Source organism: Lepidochelys olivacea (assembly GCF_965140295.1).
Source record: "Lepidochelys olivacea isolate rLepOli2 genome assembly, chromosome: 8".
NCBI lineage: Eukaryota > Metazoa > Chordata > Testudines > Cheloniidae > Lepidochelys > Lepidochelys olivacea.
In genome coordinates, this window is record NC_140418.1 from 38,217,769 (window position 1) to 38,238,865 (window position 21,097).

Here is a 21,097-nt window from a genome sequence, read left to right on the forward strand (position 1 = left end):
ATGAAAAGGCTTCTCTCCCTCCCCTAGACATGGCCACATCCTGCTGTTAATCTCTGTTTAATACCCCTTGGATCAAAATATTCTCTAACTACTCTCCACTCCTCACCATGGCTCCTGTTGATGCTGGGTGATCCCTGGGTGGCTGCATTTGAAGAGCCAGCAGAGGGAGGAGGTTGATCAAAGGTAATATCCCTCCTTCCTGCCCTGAAAGAAATAGGGTCTCCCAGTCTGACCACTATGGTGAAGGGGCAGCTCTGAGGGGAATGTTGTGGGGGCACACTAGTCCCACAGAGCATGAGGAGGACGTAGAGCAGCTGGGAGAGAACACAAAGCATAGGGGACACACAGAAACCTGGGGAGGAAACATAGTTGGGGATGTAGCCCTATCTATAGATTGTGTATTAATTATATTGATTACTTAAGAATTCCCAGTTATCAGTCTGAGGGTTGACAGGTACTTGTCCCAAGATCAGGCCCAGTATTATTAAAATTACTGTTCAGTTGGGAATTCCGCTGTGCACAATTGCAACATGCACACTTCAGGAACCCTTCTGTATTTATAATGGTTTATTAATTAATTAGCAAAGTCACAAACACTCTAACCCATCAAGGTGGATAGAGATAATATAGAATGTGCATCAGAACACCCATTTACTCACACCATCCCTTGCAGAACAACCTGAAATGTTAGCCATTATCTTCCTCCTCACCATCACCTTCCTCATCATCACCAGTGGCCATCATCCTGGCACCTCCCAAGGGCTACATCTATCTCTCTTCCTGCCCACAGGTTGGGATACAGCTTTTATACTATATTACACAGACGCCACTATGTCTAATGCATATTCAGTAGGGGGTTCTCCCCTCTTTCTTATTTGTATTTCATCACCCAACTAATGTTGGGGTGCCTTTCTCCTATAGGTTAGTATATTAATGATCTCAAGTTATTATCATGTATGTCAGTTCATTGCCATGGCACTCTTGTGGCCAAACATCTGCAGATGTTCTATCCTAAAATATCCAAAAGCTGATGTTAGCTCATGTTCCTGTGGTTGGCTGGTGTCATTATAGATAAACTTCCCCCTTACACACTCCCAGCTCCCCAAAACTTAGGGGTGACTATTAGGCCATTTATCTTTGCCAAAGTTCATAGGTAGAGCCAACCCTATGTTACAGTGAATCAGGGCGACTGCGCCGGGCCCCACACTTTGGGTGGCCCTGCAGTGGCAGGAGGTGGGCGGGTGGGCGAGGTAAGGAGGCGAATAGGGAGGCAAGCGGCAGGCCGGCAGGCAGTCAGTCAGGGAGGGGAACCGAGGAGGGGGGCCAAGGAGGACCCCCCTTACCAGAACTTCCCCCTCTCCCCAGCACCTCATGCCCACCGGCAGGTCCCACCAATCAGTGCCTCCCCCTCCCTCTCAGCGCCAACCACAGATCAGATGTTTCACTCCCAGCATCAGGAGGCACTGGTGGGGACGGGAGAGGAGCAAGGGCGCAGTGTGCTTGGGGGAAGGAGGAGGAACTGGGTGGGGAAGAGGCGGGATAGGGGTGGGAAGAGGTGGGGCGGAGCAGGGGTGGGAAGAAGCAGGGCGGGGTGGGGATTTGGGGGAAGGGGTGGAGTTGGGGCGGGGCCTGGGCGGAACTGGGGGGACCACCCCCGGCCAATTAGAAACCAGGCACCTATGTCCCGAGCCCCACACCCTCCTAGGGATGGCCCTGTTCATAGGCCTCAAGCCTTATGTTAACTGCTGAAACCAAAGTCTTACAGGAGACAGGCCTCTGGGTTCCTTGTGTTATTGCTAAATGAAATAAATGCCAAAGCTAGTTCTATGGGCTACAGGGGACATGAGGTGAGAGGATACTAAGGGGACACAGAGCATGAGGGTGGTGTAACAAGAGTTACAGAGCCCTGGGGTAGACACAGTGCTGGGGGCAGAATACTAGTGGGGACATTTGGTGGGCTGACACAAAACACATGGCAGGACTGTGGGACACAGAGCACTGGGTGGACACAATCCAGGAGGACAGAGAGCACAATGCGGGACATGGGGATGCAGCACTGGGGAGAACACAGCACTACAGTATCACCCTATTTTATGAACTAATTGGTGACTGAGGAGTTCATAAAATAAAACAGTTCATAAAACTGACCATCTCAAAATTATAGTAAGTGTGGTGCAGAAGTTGTAGTATGGTGCACTGCATTGCTTTCTTCTTGTCCTTCAAACCACTGCCATGTGATTTCCAGTGCATTAAAGGCATCAGAATGTGAAGGGAGATTGACTTGTTCTTCATCGACATCATTTTTGTTATGTGATTTATTTTTCTGTTGGGAAAAATGGTTTGTATAACTGGTTGTCTGTAAGATTGGTGTGCATAAAATCAAGGTTCTACTGTATTCACAAACACACACACAGAGATGCATGTGCAAACACACACATTCATGGTGGAATTGTAGGACATGATGCAGGGTAGGAGGTGTAAAAGCTTGTTTGTGGCGCCAGCTGCGTGTCCCTCACAACTTTTGGATAAAAACACCTGGGCTCTGATCTTCAAAGTAGCTCTACTCAGGGCATCAGGAAATGGAAGCAATGCAACCTACACTCATTGGGGTTATTTACGTTCCAGAAACTCAGTTCACGAAAGGTTCATTAAAATGGGCTCAGATTCCAGCTCAAAAGTCTGCTGGTCTCTCCTTCCTCACAACAACTGTTCCCTGTGTCCCAGAAGCCCAATCCTTTGATTAAGAGAACAGAAGGTCCTTCTGTCCATGGAAGCCCAAAACCCAGGCAGGCAGAAGTGAGGAGAATCCCCCTCCTGGTGTCCCCAATCCCTGAGAAGCTGGTAAAGACCTCAGATCAGAGTGTACACACCCTGCATGTGGGTAAAGAGACATGCCTGAGGCTTGCAATCCTTGATCATGGGGAATAGAGGGAAGAACGCCACCTAGAGGATAAAACTCTTAGGCAAGGGAAAGAAAGAGAGACCCCGGCCTGGAGCCCTGCAACTCTATGGGAGGAAAGAAGAGCTCATTATCAGTTGGGAGTTGGGACCTGTTTTGAGATACCATCTCTTTCCCCTAGTCAAGGATTGGGCTCCTGGGGTCTGTCTCCTTTTTGGAGGGAGATGGGGGTGGGATGAGGAAAGGCCTGAATGGAGAGAGGGTATAGGGAAAAAGGGAGCACCTGCAGGGAAAAAGTTTGAGGGGGTTGCTCTTGAGGGTCTGGGTTTATTGAGTCTAGTGACATGTACAAACTGCCTCTGGTCTGGTTTGTCGAACTGCGTTTCTCACTGTGCATTATTTTATTGTTTGTGCAAAACTGGGCAAATGATGTCTATTGTTTTTAATGTTTCAATCATATTTTAAATGTATATATATGATTATATTAAAATATATTTCCATGATTTCTCCACCTATAATCACAATCTCCTAACAATTGCCACTACCAGACTGCAGGCATAATGCATTATTAAGGTGACCATTCATGCCGTTTTGGCCAGAATAGTCCCCTTTTTAAGCTCTGTCCCTGGCGTCATGATGTTTTTGGCAAAACAGGACATTTGTCCCATTTGCTATTGCCCTAAATGGGCATGGAGGAACATTCAGGAGAGAGCAAACGAGACAAATGCCCAATTTTGCCAAAAAAGTCATGACGTCGGATCAGATGAGCGGCAGTGGCAGGCGGTTGGGCTGTCAGCCCCATATGGTGGGGCTCAGGGTGTGAGTCCCGTGTGGTGGAGCTCAGGCTGACAGCCCTGTACCCCACCACGGGGCTTGGGCGAGCAATGACACCAGGTAGCTCGGGCAAGTGGTGATGCCAGGTGGCTCGGGCTGTCAGCCCTGTGCGGCGGGCCTCGGGTGAGTGGCAACACCACGCAGCTTACACAGTGTCCTGTTTTCAGTTTAGGGGAATATAGTCACCCTATACATTATGCAAATAAAAATCCATATAACGCAAGCCCAGCATCTGGAGCAGTCAGTAGCAAAATCTGTAGACAAAGCAAACTAGGATATGTATTCTGCATTCATACCAAACTGCAATATACATCCAGTTGTATCAAGAATATAGCAAGCGGCCAGATATATGCATACACTATAATTATGACATATTATATATAGTCCCTGATGTGAATTGGGTGAGGAAAGGGTTAAAATTGTTGCTGAGTAAGGGGAGTAACAGATACCTTCGTGTACCGTGTACCGCAGGCAGGCCCATCCTTACGCAGCTGCGTAGGGCACCAGAAAAGTGCTCTGCATAGCTGCATGCTGCTCCAGCCCCTGCTCCGGCTCTTCCCCAGGGCCCCCACCCCTGCTCCACCCCAGCCCCACCTCTTCCTGCCCCTGCTCCACCGAGCCCTGCTCTGCCCCAGCCCTGCCCCCACTCCCCTGAGCTCTGCAGCAGGGCCGGGCCTGCACTCACCTGGGCCCCCCAAGCCAGCCCCGCCCCCCCCATGCGGGGGGGGGGGGGGAGCTGCGTAGGGCCCCAGAATAGCTAGGGACGGCCCTGATTGCAGGATCGAAGAGACATTCAGCTATGGGGGAATGGGACTGGGCTAGGGTAACCAGACGTCCCAATATTTTTGGGACTGTTTCGATATTAGGGGCTTTGTCTTACATATGCAACTGTACCCCCTTCTCCCTCCAAAAAAGGAGCATCCCGATTTTTCACATGTGCTATCTGGTCATCCTAGACTGGGCAGCTTAGGTACTACTGAGTCCCCAAACCAAAAAGGAGGGAGCTGTATAAGAAGCTGAACTGAACTGAAGAGCAGGTTTTTCCTCTAATAAGGGAGCAATGGGGCTGTAGACGACTTATTCTATTTGTTTGTTTGCTCAGTGTCTGTGAGAAGCCATTTATCATCCAGTGTTAGGCTTTGCTCAGAAGAGGCCTGATTTTTAGCCTACGGTAGTTGGCAAGTCAGTTGCTACTGCAATAACAGCCCAGAACACAGTGGCAGAGCTACTCCAGTGCCTGAGATAAATACATTTTTTAAATCTTTTCCCTGGAAGAATTTTTCTTTAAATAAAATTTTTATATTTAATTTAAAGTCCAGTTGTGCCACAACACTAATAACCACCACAAATCAAACGATAAACTGCAGCAAGTCCTTGTTGCCTTTCTCTTGTATTGTGCCTGGATGTTAGAGCAGTGGGGGGTTGGGGATCTCACACACCATATGCGCTATAATTACCTAGTTTAATGTTACTGTATTTAAACACAGGCAGGGATTAAAGCAGCAGACTCCCTGGTAGGGAGGAGCTTTTATTTTGCCAATTCCACCTCTATCGTAGGGCAGGACAGGTCAAACAGATGGAAGTGCAAAGAGTGAGATTTATTTGCTTGCTTTTTAAAAATTCCAAATTGACGTGATCCTTTGAAAAGACTATGGCCATTTGCAGACTATTGCAGACTAGGCTATTTGAGCTTTAACTTTTTTCTGTCTGCATCACTTCCCTATCTCGAAATTCAATATCTACCACTTCTCTTGATTAAAAAAAAAGATTAAATGGGCATTTTAATCCAGAAAAGGCTTAGGGAAGTTCAGTGAAGCCAGAATGCCTGCAGAGATCCCCTGAATGACACAGAGAGGTTTTTTTTTCTCCCGTGCACATAATGCTTGCACTTGGCATGCTGTTTCAGAATAAGTGTGCAGAATGTCAGACTCTTTATAGCAGTGAATATTCATCATGCCAGCCAGAGGCAGAAGCTGCAGTCTGTGCAGCATCAGCAAAGGAGGCAGGGAGGAAAAAATCAAGTTAATGACTGGCTTTCCCTGCGATTTACTTCCTGCTTGTCGCCTGATCTCCATTTTAAATAAATGCATTTAATTAATAACAATGTGGTTACACTGACATGAGGGTGGAGGGGTCTGTCAATAAGGACTGGGTTAGTCCTAGACTCACAGTGTGTTCTGTTGGCTGGAAAAATCAGACAATTCAAAAATATTTCCTTTGAAACTACTAAGAATAGATGGTTTGGTTGAAAGCTTTTATCTGAATGACCTCTTGGATCCGCGAGCCATTGAAATCCTTACAGACAGGGACAAAATGATGAATGGGAAGGGGAGGGACAGAATGGAAGCAAGCTGCTGTCTCGGCTGAGCATGTCACGTAGTCACAAATGTCTCTGCATGGAGATAGAGCTGCACAGAAATGCTTCTACCTCCCTTTAGCAGGGGCACATCTGCTCTCACACTAAACTCAGCCTTCTTCTGACAAAGGTTCTTTAAGAAAGCTGCAGAGACATGGGAGGCAGAGACAAAGCACTACACTCATAATATATGGACAGTTCTCATTATGTAAAGTGAGCACCACCTGTTCCTGACAAATGCCAGATTTTAGCTTTTGGGTTATTCAGAGACCACAAGTATGCACATTCCCTAAAAAAGAGAAAATAAAATGTCAATGAGAAAAAAACCAGCATCCCTGGTCCAGTCTTGATGGGAGAATTGATTTGCCAGCTGAGTGACACAATGTTTTATGCTCTGTGAAGCAGGCATTGTGCCCTACACTTAGAAGATATCTCAATTCCAGACTATTTTAACCTGTCACTCTGCGTGTCAGCTCTGTTCTGCTTACACATCATTTGGAATAGGGAACAAGCCAGTAAAAACCAACCCCTCAATTGAGTGAATGCACAAATCTAGTCTTCCAAAAGATAGCCATTTAAATCTGGGTGACAGACATTTATTTTATAGTCTTTCATCAAAAGGTTACCAAACTCACGAACTACACAGGGGTCACTTGGCTCATTGTTGAAATGCAGCCTCTCTGGAGTGGAATGAAGCTGCTTTCTAAACAATACAACCCTGACCACAATCTTATTGAATTGAAACTAAAGGGGGAATCTAGGGCTGCAGAAAATTATCCATGCTGTAATTTCGAACACACACTTCTTGCAAATAGTAGCAAAGGATTTTTCATGACTACTGCTGTTTATGATTTTAGTTTTATATTTCATCTTTTTTTAAAAACTGGCATATTCAGTTGTGCAGTGTCTCTGAAAGCCATGGTGGGGTGTGGTTCAGCACTATGTCAGAGGTCTGCTGAAATGCTTGCATTTGTCTTTGAGCCTGTGGGTGGTGGCTAATGAGGTCAAAAAGGCATCTTCCATTTTAGAACGCAGACATGCACACACATCTCTAGTGTCAGGGAGCTGCAGTTGCAGCCTGGGTTTAGTTTCTGTTTTGTGCCTATGTTTTAAAAATAAATCATTTGGTCATTGAACATAAGGACTCCTGAATTCATTGAGAACAAGACAAAGTGAGAGCGCTACCTACCTAGTCAACTCTACTTCAGGGAATGCCTAGGTACTGGCAAGAAGGGGCCAGTCCTATTTTTCTTTGTGATGACCTCTGACAAGGTCATATATAGCTGTAGGGTGCAGAGAAAGGAGTGTAACACTTTAAATGAAGTGTGATAAATGTAGTTGGGGGGGGCAGCTTTATTTAGACTGTTTTTATAAGTTCAATAAACAGCTTAAAAGCATTTATTAAGCTCCAGAAAATATGCAAGAGAAGCACAACTAATCCTGTTAAGTGTAAAGTTACATCTAAATCATAGTTTTTGTGTGTTAAATGCTTGTTGATCAGACAATAAATAACTCTTTATAGAGGCTTTAGAAACTGGGGGGTAGGTGACATTTATCCCTGATCTGAAATGCCTGAACATGCAGTGATAGTACAATTGAACTGTGACCTTCCTGCCTGACACTCCAGATATAAACACTGTTGTCAGGTAAATCAAGCAGAAGTGAAATTTCTTGAAAAGGCTGCTGAAGCCCTGCTACTAGGAAATGATGGTCATTATGTTATTATGTTCTATGCTATTATGTTCTGGCTGTAGCCATCTCCCTGCTTTTGAGTTCCTCAGCCTGCTGTAAGGGTAATTAGTTTCCTTTGGCTTAGTGAGTATTAAGGAGTATTAATATGCTTAGTTTATAGGGGCATCAAATATATTCAAGGGCTTCAATAAGGACAGACAAGTGGAGGCAAACCTCTTAGTCTTGGTGCTCACAGAATCCTGATTCCAGGGTAGATATTATGGGTTTGCTAAATTTGGTTCCACTATAGCAGAAGGATTTGTGATGTATATTACTCACTTAATCTGGTGAGTAGATTTGTGTAAACAGAACCAGATTAAAGGGACAGTATCCTGTTTTGCATTAGATTTCAGTGGTACAGACAGACACACATGTGCACTTTGTAGTATTGTTTAACATTTTCAGGCAATGCAGGGCCCCCCACATTGTGTCATAGGAAATACCCTTTTACACTGCAGAAAGGGATCTTAAATAGCCCTTGCAGAATACTCTAATCCAGTGGTTCCCAAACTTGTTCCGCCGCTTGTGCAGGGAAAGCCCCTGGCGGGCCGGGCCGGTTTGTTTACCTGCCACATCCGCCATTCGGCCGATCGTGGCTCCCAGTGGCTGCGGTTCGCTGCTCCAGGCCAATGGGAGCTGCTGGAAGTGGCGATCAGCTGAACCTGCGGATGCAGCAGGTAAACAAACCGGCCCAGCCTGCCAGGGGCTTTCCCTGCACAAGCGGTGGAACAAGTTTGGGAACCACTGCCCTAATCATAAGGTCAGGTCTCTGCTCAACATAAAGTCAGTGTAATGGCCCCTCTCCCTGGTATAAGGGACATGTTGAGGACAGGAGGAGCATGGCCAGAATAGACTGTGCTCTGGTTGTTTTGCTGATATAGTGGTCTATAGAGGGGCATAATAAGATAACACACTTTAAAGAAACCTTGGGGCTATACTTCTTCTGCACTGTGCAGGCCTCTGACACAGTCCAGAATTAGGGAGGTCCACAAGTAGCTTATGGACACCTCCGTCTCTCCCATTTATGTGCCCAATGCGGGAATAGAAGAAAAGAGAATCTGTACCAGGGTTATTTGGAAGGAGTGATGGATGGGGGTTGTTGGGAAGGAGAAAACATTTATTTGTCAAATAAAGCTTGATTTAAAGTATGGGATGCAAGAGGTCACATTTTCTGTATACAAGAAGAGAGAGGATCAATTCCTAATTTGGAACTAGGCCAAGACATACACTGTTCAGTTCAGTAATTTATTATTTCAAGGAAATGAGGGGGGTATCAAATGTGCACACATCCCCAGGCAAAAAGCTTAATTAAACCAGAGTGAAGGATGAAAGTATGTATTGGTGTCTGGGGTGTTAAGCGACTTGCCAGAACACTAGTATTGTCAAGAACAAACATGAAAAAAGTCAACCGTTCAAAATTAATGTGACAAGAAACTCACAGGAATGTTGTAATTTTTGTAAAAAGAAACGACACAAAGTTCTGTTAACATTGCAAAAAAATGAAGGTATTTGAAAACAGGGAAATTCAGTTAAGCCCACCAAGACAACCGTCCCAAAAGAAGCAAAAACGCTGAGGCAGTTTTATCTAGCCATATTAATAAATGTATGTATGTATTGTAAGTTAAGTTCCCATACATAACACCGGTTTATCTAATCATTGACCACAGAGCTAATGTCTCTTTGTCATGTAGGAGGCAACAGCTTTTCTTTATGATCACACCATTCCCAGGAGAAGACATGCTTCACCATTTCCTGTTTATATGTCCCCTGCTGAAAACAATAATCTTACCTTACTCACAAAGATTCCATGGGCCACGTATTACACAAATGTCCTCAAATACTTGCTAATGTAGCACGTAAACTGCCCTTGTAGGGTCTAGAACATGAAAATACAACTAGGGGTGCCAACTTTCTAATTGTGCAAAACCGAACACCATAGCCCCGCCCCTTCCCCAAGGCCCTGCCCCCATCCCGCCCCTTCCCAGAGGCCCTGCACTCGCTCACTACATTCCCCTTCCCTCAGTGGCTCGCTCTCACCCACCCTCGCTCACTTTCACTGGGGGGGGGGTCTGGAATGTGGGAGGGGATGAGGGCTCTAACTGGGGGTGTGGGTTCCGGCGTGGGGCCAGAAATGAGGGTTTAAGAGTGCGGGAGGGGACTCCGGGCTGGGGCAGGGAGTTGGGGTGCAGGAGGGGGTGAGGGCTTCGACTGGGGGTGTGGGCTCTGGGGTGGGGCTGGAGATGAAGGGTTTGGGGTGCAGGAGGGGGCTACAGGCTGGGGGGTGGGGCCGAGGGATTCAGAGTGCAGGACAGGGCTGTGGGTTGAGGCAGGGGGTTGGGGTGCTGGAGGAGGTGAAGGCTCTGGGCTGGGGGTGAGGCCTCTGGGGTGGGGCCGGGGATGAGGGTTTGGGTTGGGGCTCAGGGCTGGGGCAGGGGTTTGGGACTTGGGGTTGGGACATGGGCTTACCTTGGGCAGCTCCCAGGCAGCAGTGCAGCAAGGCTAAGGCAGGCTCCCTGCCTGTCCTGGCACTATGCTGCGCCCCGGAAGCAGCCAACATTTCTGCCTCCTAGTCAAGGGGCCCAGAAGACTCCGCGCACTGCTCTTGCCTGCAGGCACTGCCCCCACAGCTCTCATTGGCTGGTTCCTGGCCAATGGGAGTGTGGAGCTGATGCTCAGGGCGGAGCCCCTTGACTCCCCCCTGCCTAGGAGCCGGACCTGCTGGCTGCTTCCGGGGCACAGTGCAGTGCCAGAACAGGTAGGGACTAGCCTGCCTTAGCCCTGCAGCACTGTCAACCAGACTTTTAACGGCTCGGTGCTGACCGGAGCTGCCAGGTTCCCTTTAGGGAACACCCTAAGTACAATATCTGCATGAAAAGCAAAGATCAAGAAGCATCACACATATCAGAGATTTGTATGTATGCAACCAGTTTTAAGGAGAGACTGTAAACTTAAAAATGTGTTCTTTGTTTCTGAAACAAGAAAACCCTTTGGTTTGCGTACATAATACTTTTTAAAACTTAAAACACCTATGCCTAAAATTGCAGAAGCTGCAGAACCACATAGTGAGATTCAGAAGTACAAGAGATATTACATGTTTCACACTGATCACAGAAGAGAATGTAGGAGCATTGTGGGACTGCTGAGAGGACCAATTGCAATGGTCCAGCTGAAATGCTGGTGCTTTTGGTCTACTCTGCCACTGCAACGATGCATGCAGAGTGGCTCAGTGCAGAATATGGTGGTGAGATTTGTTCAGAGCAAATGCAATTACAATGGTGCTGACAGTGTTTATGCACTATTGCATGCACGTGTGTGTGGACAGGAAGTGTGTTACAATCATGACAGGTGCTTGAAATTGTATTTGCAACATTACATTTCTCTAGGGTACACAAGAACAAGGTTTTGATCAGACTTCAAAGGTTTAAAAGGTCATAACAAATAATTCCAAACATAAGCATCAAATCTTCCCCAAAATACTCAGTCTCCAGCAAATACTCAGGACAGATCAATTAAAATAAATTTGAAGTTTCTATCCAAAATTGGGAGTTTGTAAAAGTACATAAGAACATAAGAACGGCCATACTGGGTCAAACGAAAGGTCCATCTAGCCCAGTATCCTGTCTTCCCACAGTGGCCAATGCCAGGTGCCCCAGAGGGAATGAACAGAACAGGTAATCATCAAGTGATCCATCCCCTGTCACCCATTCCCAGCTTCTCGCAAACAGTGGCTAGGGACACCATCCCTGCCCATGCTGGCTAATAGCCATTGAAAGCGTTGAAGACTCTTCAAATAGTAAAAGAACAAAACAAATGAAAAATAGCTTATTTTTCAAACTCCCTACAAATGTAATCCATATCACATTTGGTCAGCATATTGTTAGTGGCAGAAGACCACACACAAGAAATTTCAAGTAAACTGGTTAGTTTTGGCAAATTGTGGCAGTGAGATTCAAAATTGGGTTAATACTGGAAAGCTAGTTACAAGCTGCCTAGCTTAAAGCGTGCCTGCTTTGTTTGGTATGTTAGAAACCATGGCAGAGTTCTAAAACCAAGCAGGGGCTGTATAGACCTGTGAGTCTAGCACACCAATTAAGAACTTCCCTAGTTATGTCCAAAGTACTAGAAGGCCTGAAATGTCTGCAAAATGCTGATGACAAAGCTTTCTTATATTTTTATTTGACAATGAGTAGCTTCCAAAATAAAGTGATCTACCATATCTCATCTGAATGCCAAGTGTGGGGGGGGGGTCACCAAAATCTGAAATTTTAGGCCTTGCTGTTATGGAGTTACAGCATGACAAGAAAACTTACAAAGAATTTTCCAGTCTAGGAAATCACTGAAATATTTACTCTCCTCTCCAAACATTTTTGCCAATTCACTCCCAATTTGACACCAATCATCCCTCTAATTTCTGACTTTGCATTCCAGTTCATAGTCTGTCAAGACTTTCACTTTTCCTGAACATTTTAGAGGAGTAGCCTTTCTTGTCTTTAAAAGGGGCAAAGGCTATGGAGAAGACTGTCCACAGTTATGAGCCCTGATTTGGAACCTTGTTTGAAAGAGTCCCTTAGGCGCGACAGTTTGCCCTGTGTATGCTATATTAGCTGATTAATTGTATTTGATGCTGCTGTAAGATTTTAATGTTGTTTTGACTTTTTCAGAACCTGAGGCAGGAGAGGTTTCCCCCCCAGTGGGAGCTGGTGTGAACAGCAACAGCTGGACCTTTAAATATGGACCTGGCAATCCCAAACAAGCTGGTCCCGGTGAGTTGCCAGACAAATTCATTATCCCTGGATCTCCTGCGATCATCTCCATCCGGCAGGAACCACCAAACAGCCAAACTGACAAAAGTGACTTCATAACCTTTGGCAAGAAGGAGGAGACCAAGAAAAAGAAGAAAAAGAAGAAGGGAAACAAGACTCAGGAGAAAAAAGAAAAGGGGAACAGCACCACTGACAACAGTGACCAGTGAGGGGTTTATACTGTCAGAACCCAGTTAGCCAGTTTTTTTAATATTGGCAGATCTCTCCTATGTAGCAACTCCCAACTTCTTCCTATTGTTAACAAATTTCCAGTATATATAGACTTCAGAAATCCGCAGGAAGTTCACAGTGTCTGTCTAGATTGCTTAACAGGTTTTGTCTTGAAAAGCTTTATTAAGTCTGGTGTTAACTTTTTTTCTCCACTCTGGCTTGTTTTCAGACTCTAAAAAGCAGACACAAGTTTCCTTTCTCCTACGCCGAAAAGGAGAATCTTCACAGTACAGCCAGTGAGAGGTTGGACTCTCTGCATTGTGATTCCTGTGATCCTGTCTTGATGACACTTACAGGACAAGTTTAAAAGTTTTAATATTGTGCACCCTGTGTCTGATTGGAAACATTTATGTGCAGATGTCAGCTAGGTGATACAAGATCAGATTATAAAATGCAAGAAGAGCTGGTAAAATATGAACAACAAAGGAAACACCTAATGAACATAGTGTTCAAAGATGGTCAGGCTGGGGAGGAAATGTCTCAAAGGAGATGACCAGACTTTTTGAATCTAGAGACTAGCTGTGTGGAATACTGAGTCTTTTGCATGACGTATTGTACACACTCCAGCAAAGAAAAGCTCACATTTACAGCTTTTTAAGATACCATAAAGTATAACTCTCACCAAGCCATTGGCTATATTGTTAGTATAAGTCCGATTATCCTAGCAAGTATGTCCCTCAGAGTGGGACAACAAGGGATGGGCTGACATCTAGGGAATGTAACTGACTGTGATATTTCCTCTACATCCCTGTTTCCAGTCTATTAAACATTCTTTTGCACTTAATGTCTCTGAAAAGGTCAGAGTATTTTCCACAACAGATATGCAAAGTGAGAAAAAGAAATGCATTATCTATGCTATTTGTTATTTGATATATTTATTTATAAAGAAAATATAGCTGTAAATGTTAAAGAAATATGATGCCCTTTAACCCAAACAGAAGTCAATCTACAGCTATTAGAAATGATAATTGCTGCTATTAAAGTGCTTTAGAGAAATTGCCTGAAACATCTGTATTATATCGGCCACTTGCCAATCACAGCTTTATTCTGTCAGGTCACTCGGGCGCTGCCTCTTCCAATCACAGCTTTATTCTGTCGGGTCACTTGGCCGCTGCCTCTTGCATGTATTAATAAATACAAGAATATAATTTTTTGCATTAATCTGCACTTTGAATACACAACATTTGCAAACAATCTGTCCTAATATAAAGAAGCAGAAGCAAACTGTTTCTCACACAAGAAGATCTACTAACCTGCTAGCTCTGTGCAGTGTCTTGGTGTTATCTCCCACACAACCTTTTTTGGTTTTAGTTTTACTTTTCTATGAGGTTATGAATTGCTGACCCTACTAACACTCATTATGTAAAATTCAAGTACTGTATGTATGCTGTATGCTCTTATAAGAATCCTGAAATATTTATTCTGTGCTTGTATATGTGAATGTCAATGGAACTATTACCTAGACTGGACTTTAAGCTTTACTGTTGAAAGTAAATCCATTCTTTCTTTTTTGTACACTTGTGGAAAAGTGGAGTAGTGTTAATTTTTTAAGCCACTGTTGGTTATCAGTTTTTGTGTATGAAACACAAGTAAAATATCTTTCTTAAATCAAGAAATCAGTGACTCAAGGGCATTTATTTATGGATGGTTATAAAGCAACAGCTCTGTGAATTGCTAAAAGATAAGACTACAACTGGTACATTGATTGTATCATTTGGTATCAGTGTTTGGGCATAGACCAATATATGAATTTTTAAACAGAATGTAGCGCTACAAGGAATTCTAAAGAGATGCCTAGAGTATTTTACATTCACAAAGTAAAGCTCAAGGTGTCCTACGAACCTGAGCTCTATAAGATACCACACTTTTCTTAAAATTTCTAATGCTCACTGTAATCTAGGATCAAAGAGAACAGCTTTGTTCTTTGTGACATGTCTGATAAGTTTTAAATTTCCAAACTGCAGAGAGTTCATAGCTGGTCAATTACTACTAAGTTCAAAAACCTGCCAGTCTTGAAAACCATAGAAGGTAAAAAACCTGATTCAAAGGATTTCATAACTCAAAGAATGAATTTTAGGGAAGCATCAAAGGTACCCTGTAGTCCAAGAAATAGGGGTCTGTTTAGATTCATTTTCATTTGTGGCTATCAGTCTTGTGCCGTTGGCAAAGAAGAAATACTACTCATGAAAGAAACTCACCATTGACTCCAAGCAGCATACAAGAATCTTCAGAAGTTCAAGAGCCAAGGTGCACCTGCCGGGGCTCAGGGCTTCAGCACTGAGGGGAGGGAGATCTTGGGGCTTCAGCCCTGGTGGGAGGCGCCTGCTGGGGCTCGGGGCTTCAGCCCTGTGTGTGGGGGTGTGTGTCTCAGGACTTCTGCCCCACATGAGGCACCTGCTGGTGCTCAGGGCTTCAGCCCTGCTGAGAGGGGGTGTCTCAGGGCTTGTGCCCCACAGGAGGCACCTGTCTGGGCTCAGGGCTTCAGCCCCGCTCCTGCAGAAGCCCTGAGCCCTGGCAGGCATGCCTCTGGGGTTGAGGCCCCGAGCCTCCTTCCTCCCTGCTGGGCAGAAGCCAGAAGTGAGGTGTGGTGGGGGGTACATGGGGTCACATGCCCCCCGCAGATTTTTGCCAGGATTTGCTGACCCTGCTCGGTCACATGGTGCTTCTGGGCCCCCTCTGTGTATGGCAGCTGCAGCCGTGGGGAGAGGCAGTGGCAAACAGCTGGGAGCTGCAGGGAGAACCGCTGAGGGTAAGGGGAGGTGCTTGGGGGGGGCGTGACTCAAGCTGTTGGGGGTGGGGCGAGCCTTTAAATTGTGCCCCTCCACTCTCAGCAGACACCAATCATCTCTGGCAGAATCTCCTAGCCCCACCATCCCACTGCAGGGCAGAAGCCCCAAGCTTCTCCCCCCACAGTCTTGTAGGTGGAGAATGGGGTTGGGAGGGGGGCTCCACGAACTGCACTTTAACTGTAAAATAGCTGTATACAGCTCATGGGCTGCAATTTGACTACCCATGATATAGAACACTCAGGGAAGAGGTGGAGGGCCTGAAAAAAAGCCCAGAAGAGTATACTTTACTGATTAATTATGCATTGGCGGAAGAATGAATAAAATACTCTTCCAGATGATTTAAGATTTGACAACACACTTAATTTTTCAACTGTGAACCCTTAGTTTCAATTTATAATACTGACATGTCAAAAGTGAAATGTGGTAACTTGGCACAACTGGCATTCTTGGTCCAAGGAAATATCCAGGACTGGGGTAGCAGTGGGATTCTGCAGCACAGAACTGGGATGATTTTGCAGAGCTGGGTGTTGGGGTCTAGTACTTGGCTAACACACACATGCGGAGCAGGATTGAGAACACTATATAACCACTACAGAACAAACAAATCAATGGGTAAGAGAAGACTAAGACCCATAGCAATCAACGAACAAGCAAATGTCTTTCTTTTTCCACCTGTTAACAATTTCACAAACAAAACACAGGTGAACTAGCTGAGTCCATGTTACAATGACATATTTTTTAAAGACAAGTAGGCTTGAAAGAAATCTCACATCTGGCGTAGTTTATTTTTCTCTGTCCCCACAGCTCTAAATAGCAAGCATTGTCTCTGTGGACATTTGCTTTTCATGCTGCCTGTAGGGTTTTATAGGGCCAAGTGAGCAAAGGTGAAACATATCCTCATTAATCTGTTCTATATTTACATCACAACTTTATAAAAGCTATCTCTAGTACAGCATTGTACATTAGAGATCTAAGACAGCCTGTTGTAATTTCTTCCTGATTTGCATTTGGGCCACGTCAAACAAGAGTGGACAATTTTAAAGAATTCTATGGATCATGTGCAAGAGGAAAACCTGATACTCAATTTCCCAAATCTATATGACACTCCATTACTGAATTAATTGTGGTAAGATCTGACACATTGGTATCTCTCTAAAGAATCTTCTCTCCCCCCCCCGCCCCACCCCCACTCGCTCAGTGTGTCTGAATAAATATCTTCATTTTTGAACATTTAAAGAATGCTAATAGACTCCTTCCCCCTGGAGATATAAGTACCTCCTTAGAACAATGCCGAATAGTTCACGACACACTGACTACAATTCATGTAGGATATCTGCATTTCCTCCCACCTCCCAGAATCCAACTACCATCTTTCCCTTACATAAGTAGAACTTTCCATCATCAACTTGGGACATGGTCATCACAGTGTTGCCTTCTGTGTAGGTCAAGACCTTGGGGAAACTGAGTTCCGCCCTCTCATGTCTGAGATAAGCTCTGAACAACATTCCTTCCTTCATCCCATTCCCTCCTACCAACAGTTTTCTGAGTGTACTGCAAAGATGTGTAGGAGAGGCTTCAATGGCCATCCCTGTCTGATTCCTAATAAGTTAATAGATTTCTTGTTTCTGCTGCCATTCACTCATTAAAGAAATAGTGGCTATGCCTAGACTCATAACCTTAACCAAGTTAAAAAAGTTACAAGAATCCCATATTTCTGTAAAACTTTTCATAAATAATGTGCAGCTTGGTCAGAAGTATTACTTTGATCAAATGCTTTGCTTTGACTAAGAGGACTTTCTGAACATTCCCTGGTCTCCTTTTAGTCTGTGCTTCATAAATTTTCTGAATAGAAAACTAAAAAAAAATAAACAGACGATTGGTTCTGTGGTTTTGTCACCTGGAATGCAATCACCTACACAAGCATAGCTACCAACACTATTGGGCACAGTATGCTTCAGCACCCACAGTATGAGGGACCATAAATAAGGAGCCATTGATGCTATCAGCTGTGCAATAAATACATCATGTCTATGGCATAGCTATAAAATGTCTGGTAATGGTGACTGGTAAACATAAGACACAAAAATCTGAGGCAAGACAGCGTTCATCTTTCCCTGCAGGGAAAAGTGCACAGCTGTTACAATGGACTACTGCCGCCTTTTCACATTCCTTGGCTATGCCTGTATAGTCGGTCTCACGTACATCACTATAGTACTGTGATGTTGTACTGCATATGTTTTATGGAAATATGCTTATGAGTGTGAATATGTAATTGGAATATGCTTTATGCAAAAAGTCTCTTGTAAGGTATCATTACAAAGGTTATAACCTACTGAATATATTCCTCCTATTTGTATGCATGTAACATTCTTGTATCTGAAGCTAGAAATATGAAGTATAACTCTGAGGCCCTATTGTAATTATGCAAAGTGTGGGCCATTAATGGTGGTTTAGAATCTTGATGGCTCCCATTGACTAGGACAATTGGTTGTAGATGGTTTATTTACCTGCAAGCCTTCCTGTATAGGTCTGGGCCGGCTCATGGGTAATGAAGAATGAAGTCTTACAAAACATGTGACCATGTCACATGATACTGCAATCCACCTTAAATCTGGTACTTTTCCTTTTAGAAGGAGGGGTGGGCACCCAGAGAGACAAAAGATTCCCACCTTGTGCCAAAGCTATAAAAGGGGGTGGAACAGAACAAAGGCAGCAGTCATGAGAACACCCCTGATCTCCACTAAGATGTTTGCTGGAACTAACAAGGACTGTACCAGGGGAAAGGACTGGGCCCAGACTAGGAAGGAGTCTAGTCTGTGAAAGAAGCTTATTGGAATATCTCTGAGGGTGAGATTTTACCTGAAATCAGTTTCTTAATGTATTAGGTTTAGACCTGTGTGGTGTTGCTTTATTTTGCTTGGTGACTTAATTTGTTCTGTCTGTTATTACTTGAAACCACTTAAATCCTACTTTTTATACTTAATAAAATTACTTTTTGTTTATTAATGAACCCAGAGTAAGTGATTAATACCTGGGGGAGCAAACAGCTGTGCGTATCTCTTTATCAGTGTTATAGAGGGCGGACAATGTATGAGTTTACCCTGTACAAACTTTATACAGAGAAATACTGATTTATTTGGGGTTTGGATCCCATTGGGAACTGGGTGTCTGGGTGCTGGAGATACATGACCTGCTGAGCATTTTTTGGCTAAAGTCTGCAGCTTTGGGGGTGTGGGCCAGACCTGCGTCTGTGTTGCAGCAGGCTAGCATGTCTGGCTCAACAAGGCAGGGTTCTGGAGTCCCAAGCTTTGGCAGCAAAAATGGGCTCAGAGGTATTCTCAGCACGTCAGGTGACAATCCCAAGGGGGTCTCTGTGACCAAACCCGTCACAAGTACATTGAAAGCGCTTAACATCAAATGACTACAGAGAGATGGTAAAATAAAAAAGCAATCATATCATCCATTGAGTGAGCAATTTTGACATTATTAGAAATGAAACCAAAATTACAAAAATAGCTTCCATGCATGTGCAAATGTCTGTTGAATGAAGATACCAAATAACCAAGCAAGGTCTGACCTCTAGGGTGGGCTTCATCTTGGACATATTGGGCTATAAACCAGACCAGGGGATGGTGCTGTGACGTTATCTGATTAAAATATGACCATATAGATCATTGTTGCAACCAGTGTTATATATTTGCAGCAAATATTGTACAAAGGTTGCCAAGTGAGATGTCTATGAAAAGGTTATGATTTCCTCATTATAATTATGCTATCTGTATGCATGTATCATTGTTGTATTTGAAGTTATAAGTATTGGCTCTATACCTGGATTTCAAATGTGTGCTCCTGGAGTAATGCCCACAAGGTAATTAGCCAGCACATCTTGGAGGGACTACTCAAATTGAGTGGCCCCTCAAAAGAGCATTTTAACTGACAATGGACCATATGAGATGCCCATCTACACTTGATGGAATTTCCTGCTGTGACTAGGCAAAAAGCATGGACATGGGACTTACTCATGTGACTCCAAACTCCATCTTGTTGCTGTAATTTTCCACAGTAAGAACATGGGATGCCCTCCACATGGCAAAAGCTATAAAAGGCTCTGGAAACACCTCCATTTGGTCTTCAATCCTGCTTCCTACCTTCCGTTTGCTACAAACTGAAGCTCTGAACAAAGGATTGAATGACCCATCCAAGCTGTGGATGTATTCCAGAGACTTGACTTAAGCCAGCAGTTTATTCCATCACTGCTACAAGCCTCAATCAAGAACTTTGCAATTATTGTATATATTTGATTCCTTTAAACAATTTTAACGCTCACCTTTCTCTTTCTTTCTTTCTTTCTTTCTTTCTTTCTTTCTTTCTTTCTTTCTTTCTTTCTTTCTTTCTTTCTTTCTTTCTTTCTTTCTTCTATTAATAAACCTTTAGATTTTAGATACTAAAGGATTGGCATCAGTGTGATTTTTGGGTAAGATCTGTTATATATTGACCTAGGTGTGTGGCTGGTCCTTTGGGATCAGAAGAACCTATTATTTGGTTAGACTTTTTGTAAAGAACCATTCATCTCTGAATCCAGTGTTTTTGGTGGTGATATAAGAACTGGAATGCCTGAGGAAACTGCCTTATGCCTTGTCAGCCAGACTAGTATAAGGGCCATACTGTCAATCAAACCCTAATCCCGCCCTTGACCCCTTAAACCCTGCCCACCAGTCACCAGAAGTCCCACCCCATGGAGTGATTAAACTGTTTCTTTTCTGAAAAATCTCTCAACAGCTTGACGATGCCTTTCTAGGGGACCTAGAGGCCCTGGACAGCTTTGCATCAAGCAGCGAAGATGAACCAGGCCCATCTTGTTTTTGCTCAACGCCAATACAAAATGTTGAAGAGGACTCCGAGGATGACGGCTATGAGGAGTTTAGGAGAAGGCTTGGCATGGAACTGATTGAACCAGTGCCACGTTGTGAGCGTAAAAAAGTTATGCGGACTATTGTTCGCGTTGCTGTTTATGCTGTCCTTAACCACTGTCTTAGGGAAAAGCTTTTCGAAGATTGTGAGGGCTGTGTCATAGATGCACCAGGCCAGCGGCACCATGACTGTGTGACCTGGACTTCAGTGGATATAAACTGCAAGCTCCGGGGCCTGTGTGCTGAGCTGCGTTTGGAAAGCTTATTAAATACTGTTATTGCCATAGGTTATGCTATGCAGTGTCTGTGCCTAACCCAAGAACATTTAGCTTAAGGGGTGACCTTGATAAATGCTGTGCAATTCAGTGGAAACCCTGACCGTGTTTTAAAGAAAATGACCAAACTGGAAGATGCCTGCTTAGAGCGTTATATTGACCATCTGGTCCGCACAAAAAGTTACAGAACCCTGCTTAAGAAAAAGGCTATTTGTAAGAAATCTAAAAGGATTAAGTTAGAAAATGGTGAGGGGCCAAACATGCGATATA

The 21,097-nt window shown here is 44.3% G+C and overlaps 1 protein-coding gene across 13 annotated transcripts in view; it reads left to right on the top strand.

Moving 5' to 3' along the window:
• The window catches only part of LOC311524671 (protocadherin alpha-C2-like), a gene marked incomplete at its 5' end in the record, with an annotated part of 339,113 nt that extends 324,707 nt beyond the window's left edge, over positions 1 to 14,406 (top strand). For all 13 annotated transcript variants that reach the window (XM_084636008.1, XM_084636017.1, XM_084636019.1 and 10 more), the window contains one exon: positions 12,482 to 14,406. In XM_084636008.1, the coding sequence (XP_084492134.1) occupies positions 12,482 to 12,792 (311 nt within the window). In that variant the 3' untranslated portion in view covers positions 12,793 to 14,406. The remainder of the gene's footprint in view (positions 1 to 12,481) is intronic.
• Positions 14,407 to 21,097: the final 6,691 nt, after the last annotated feature.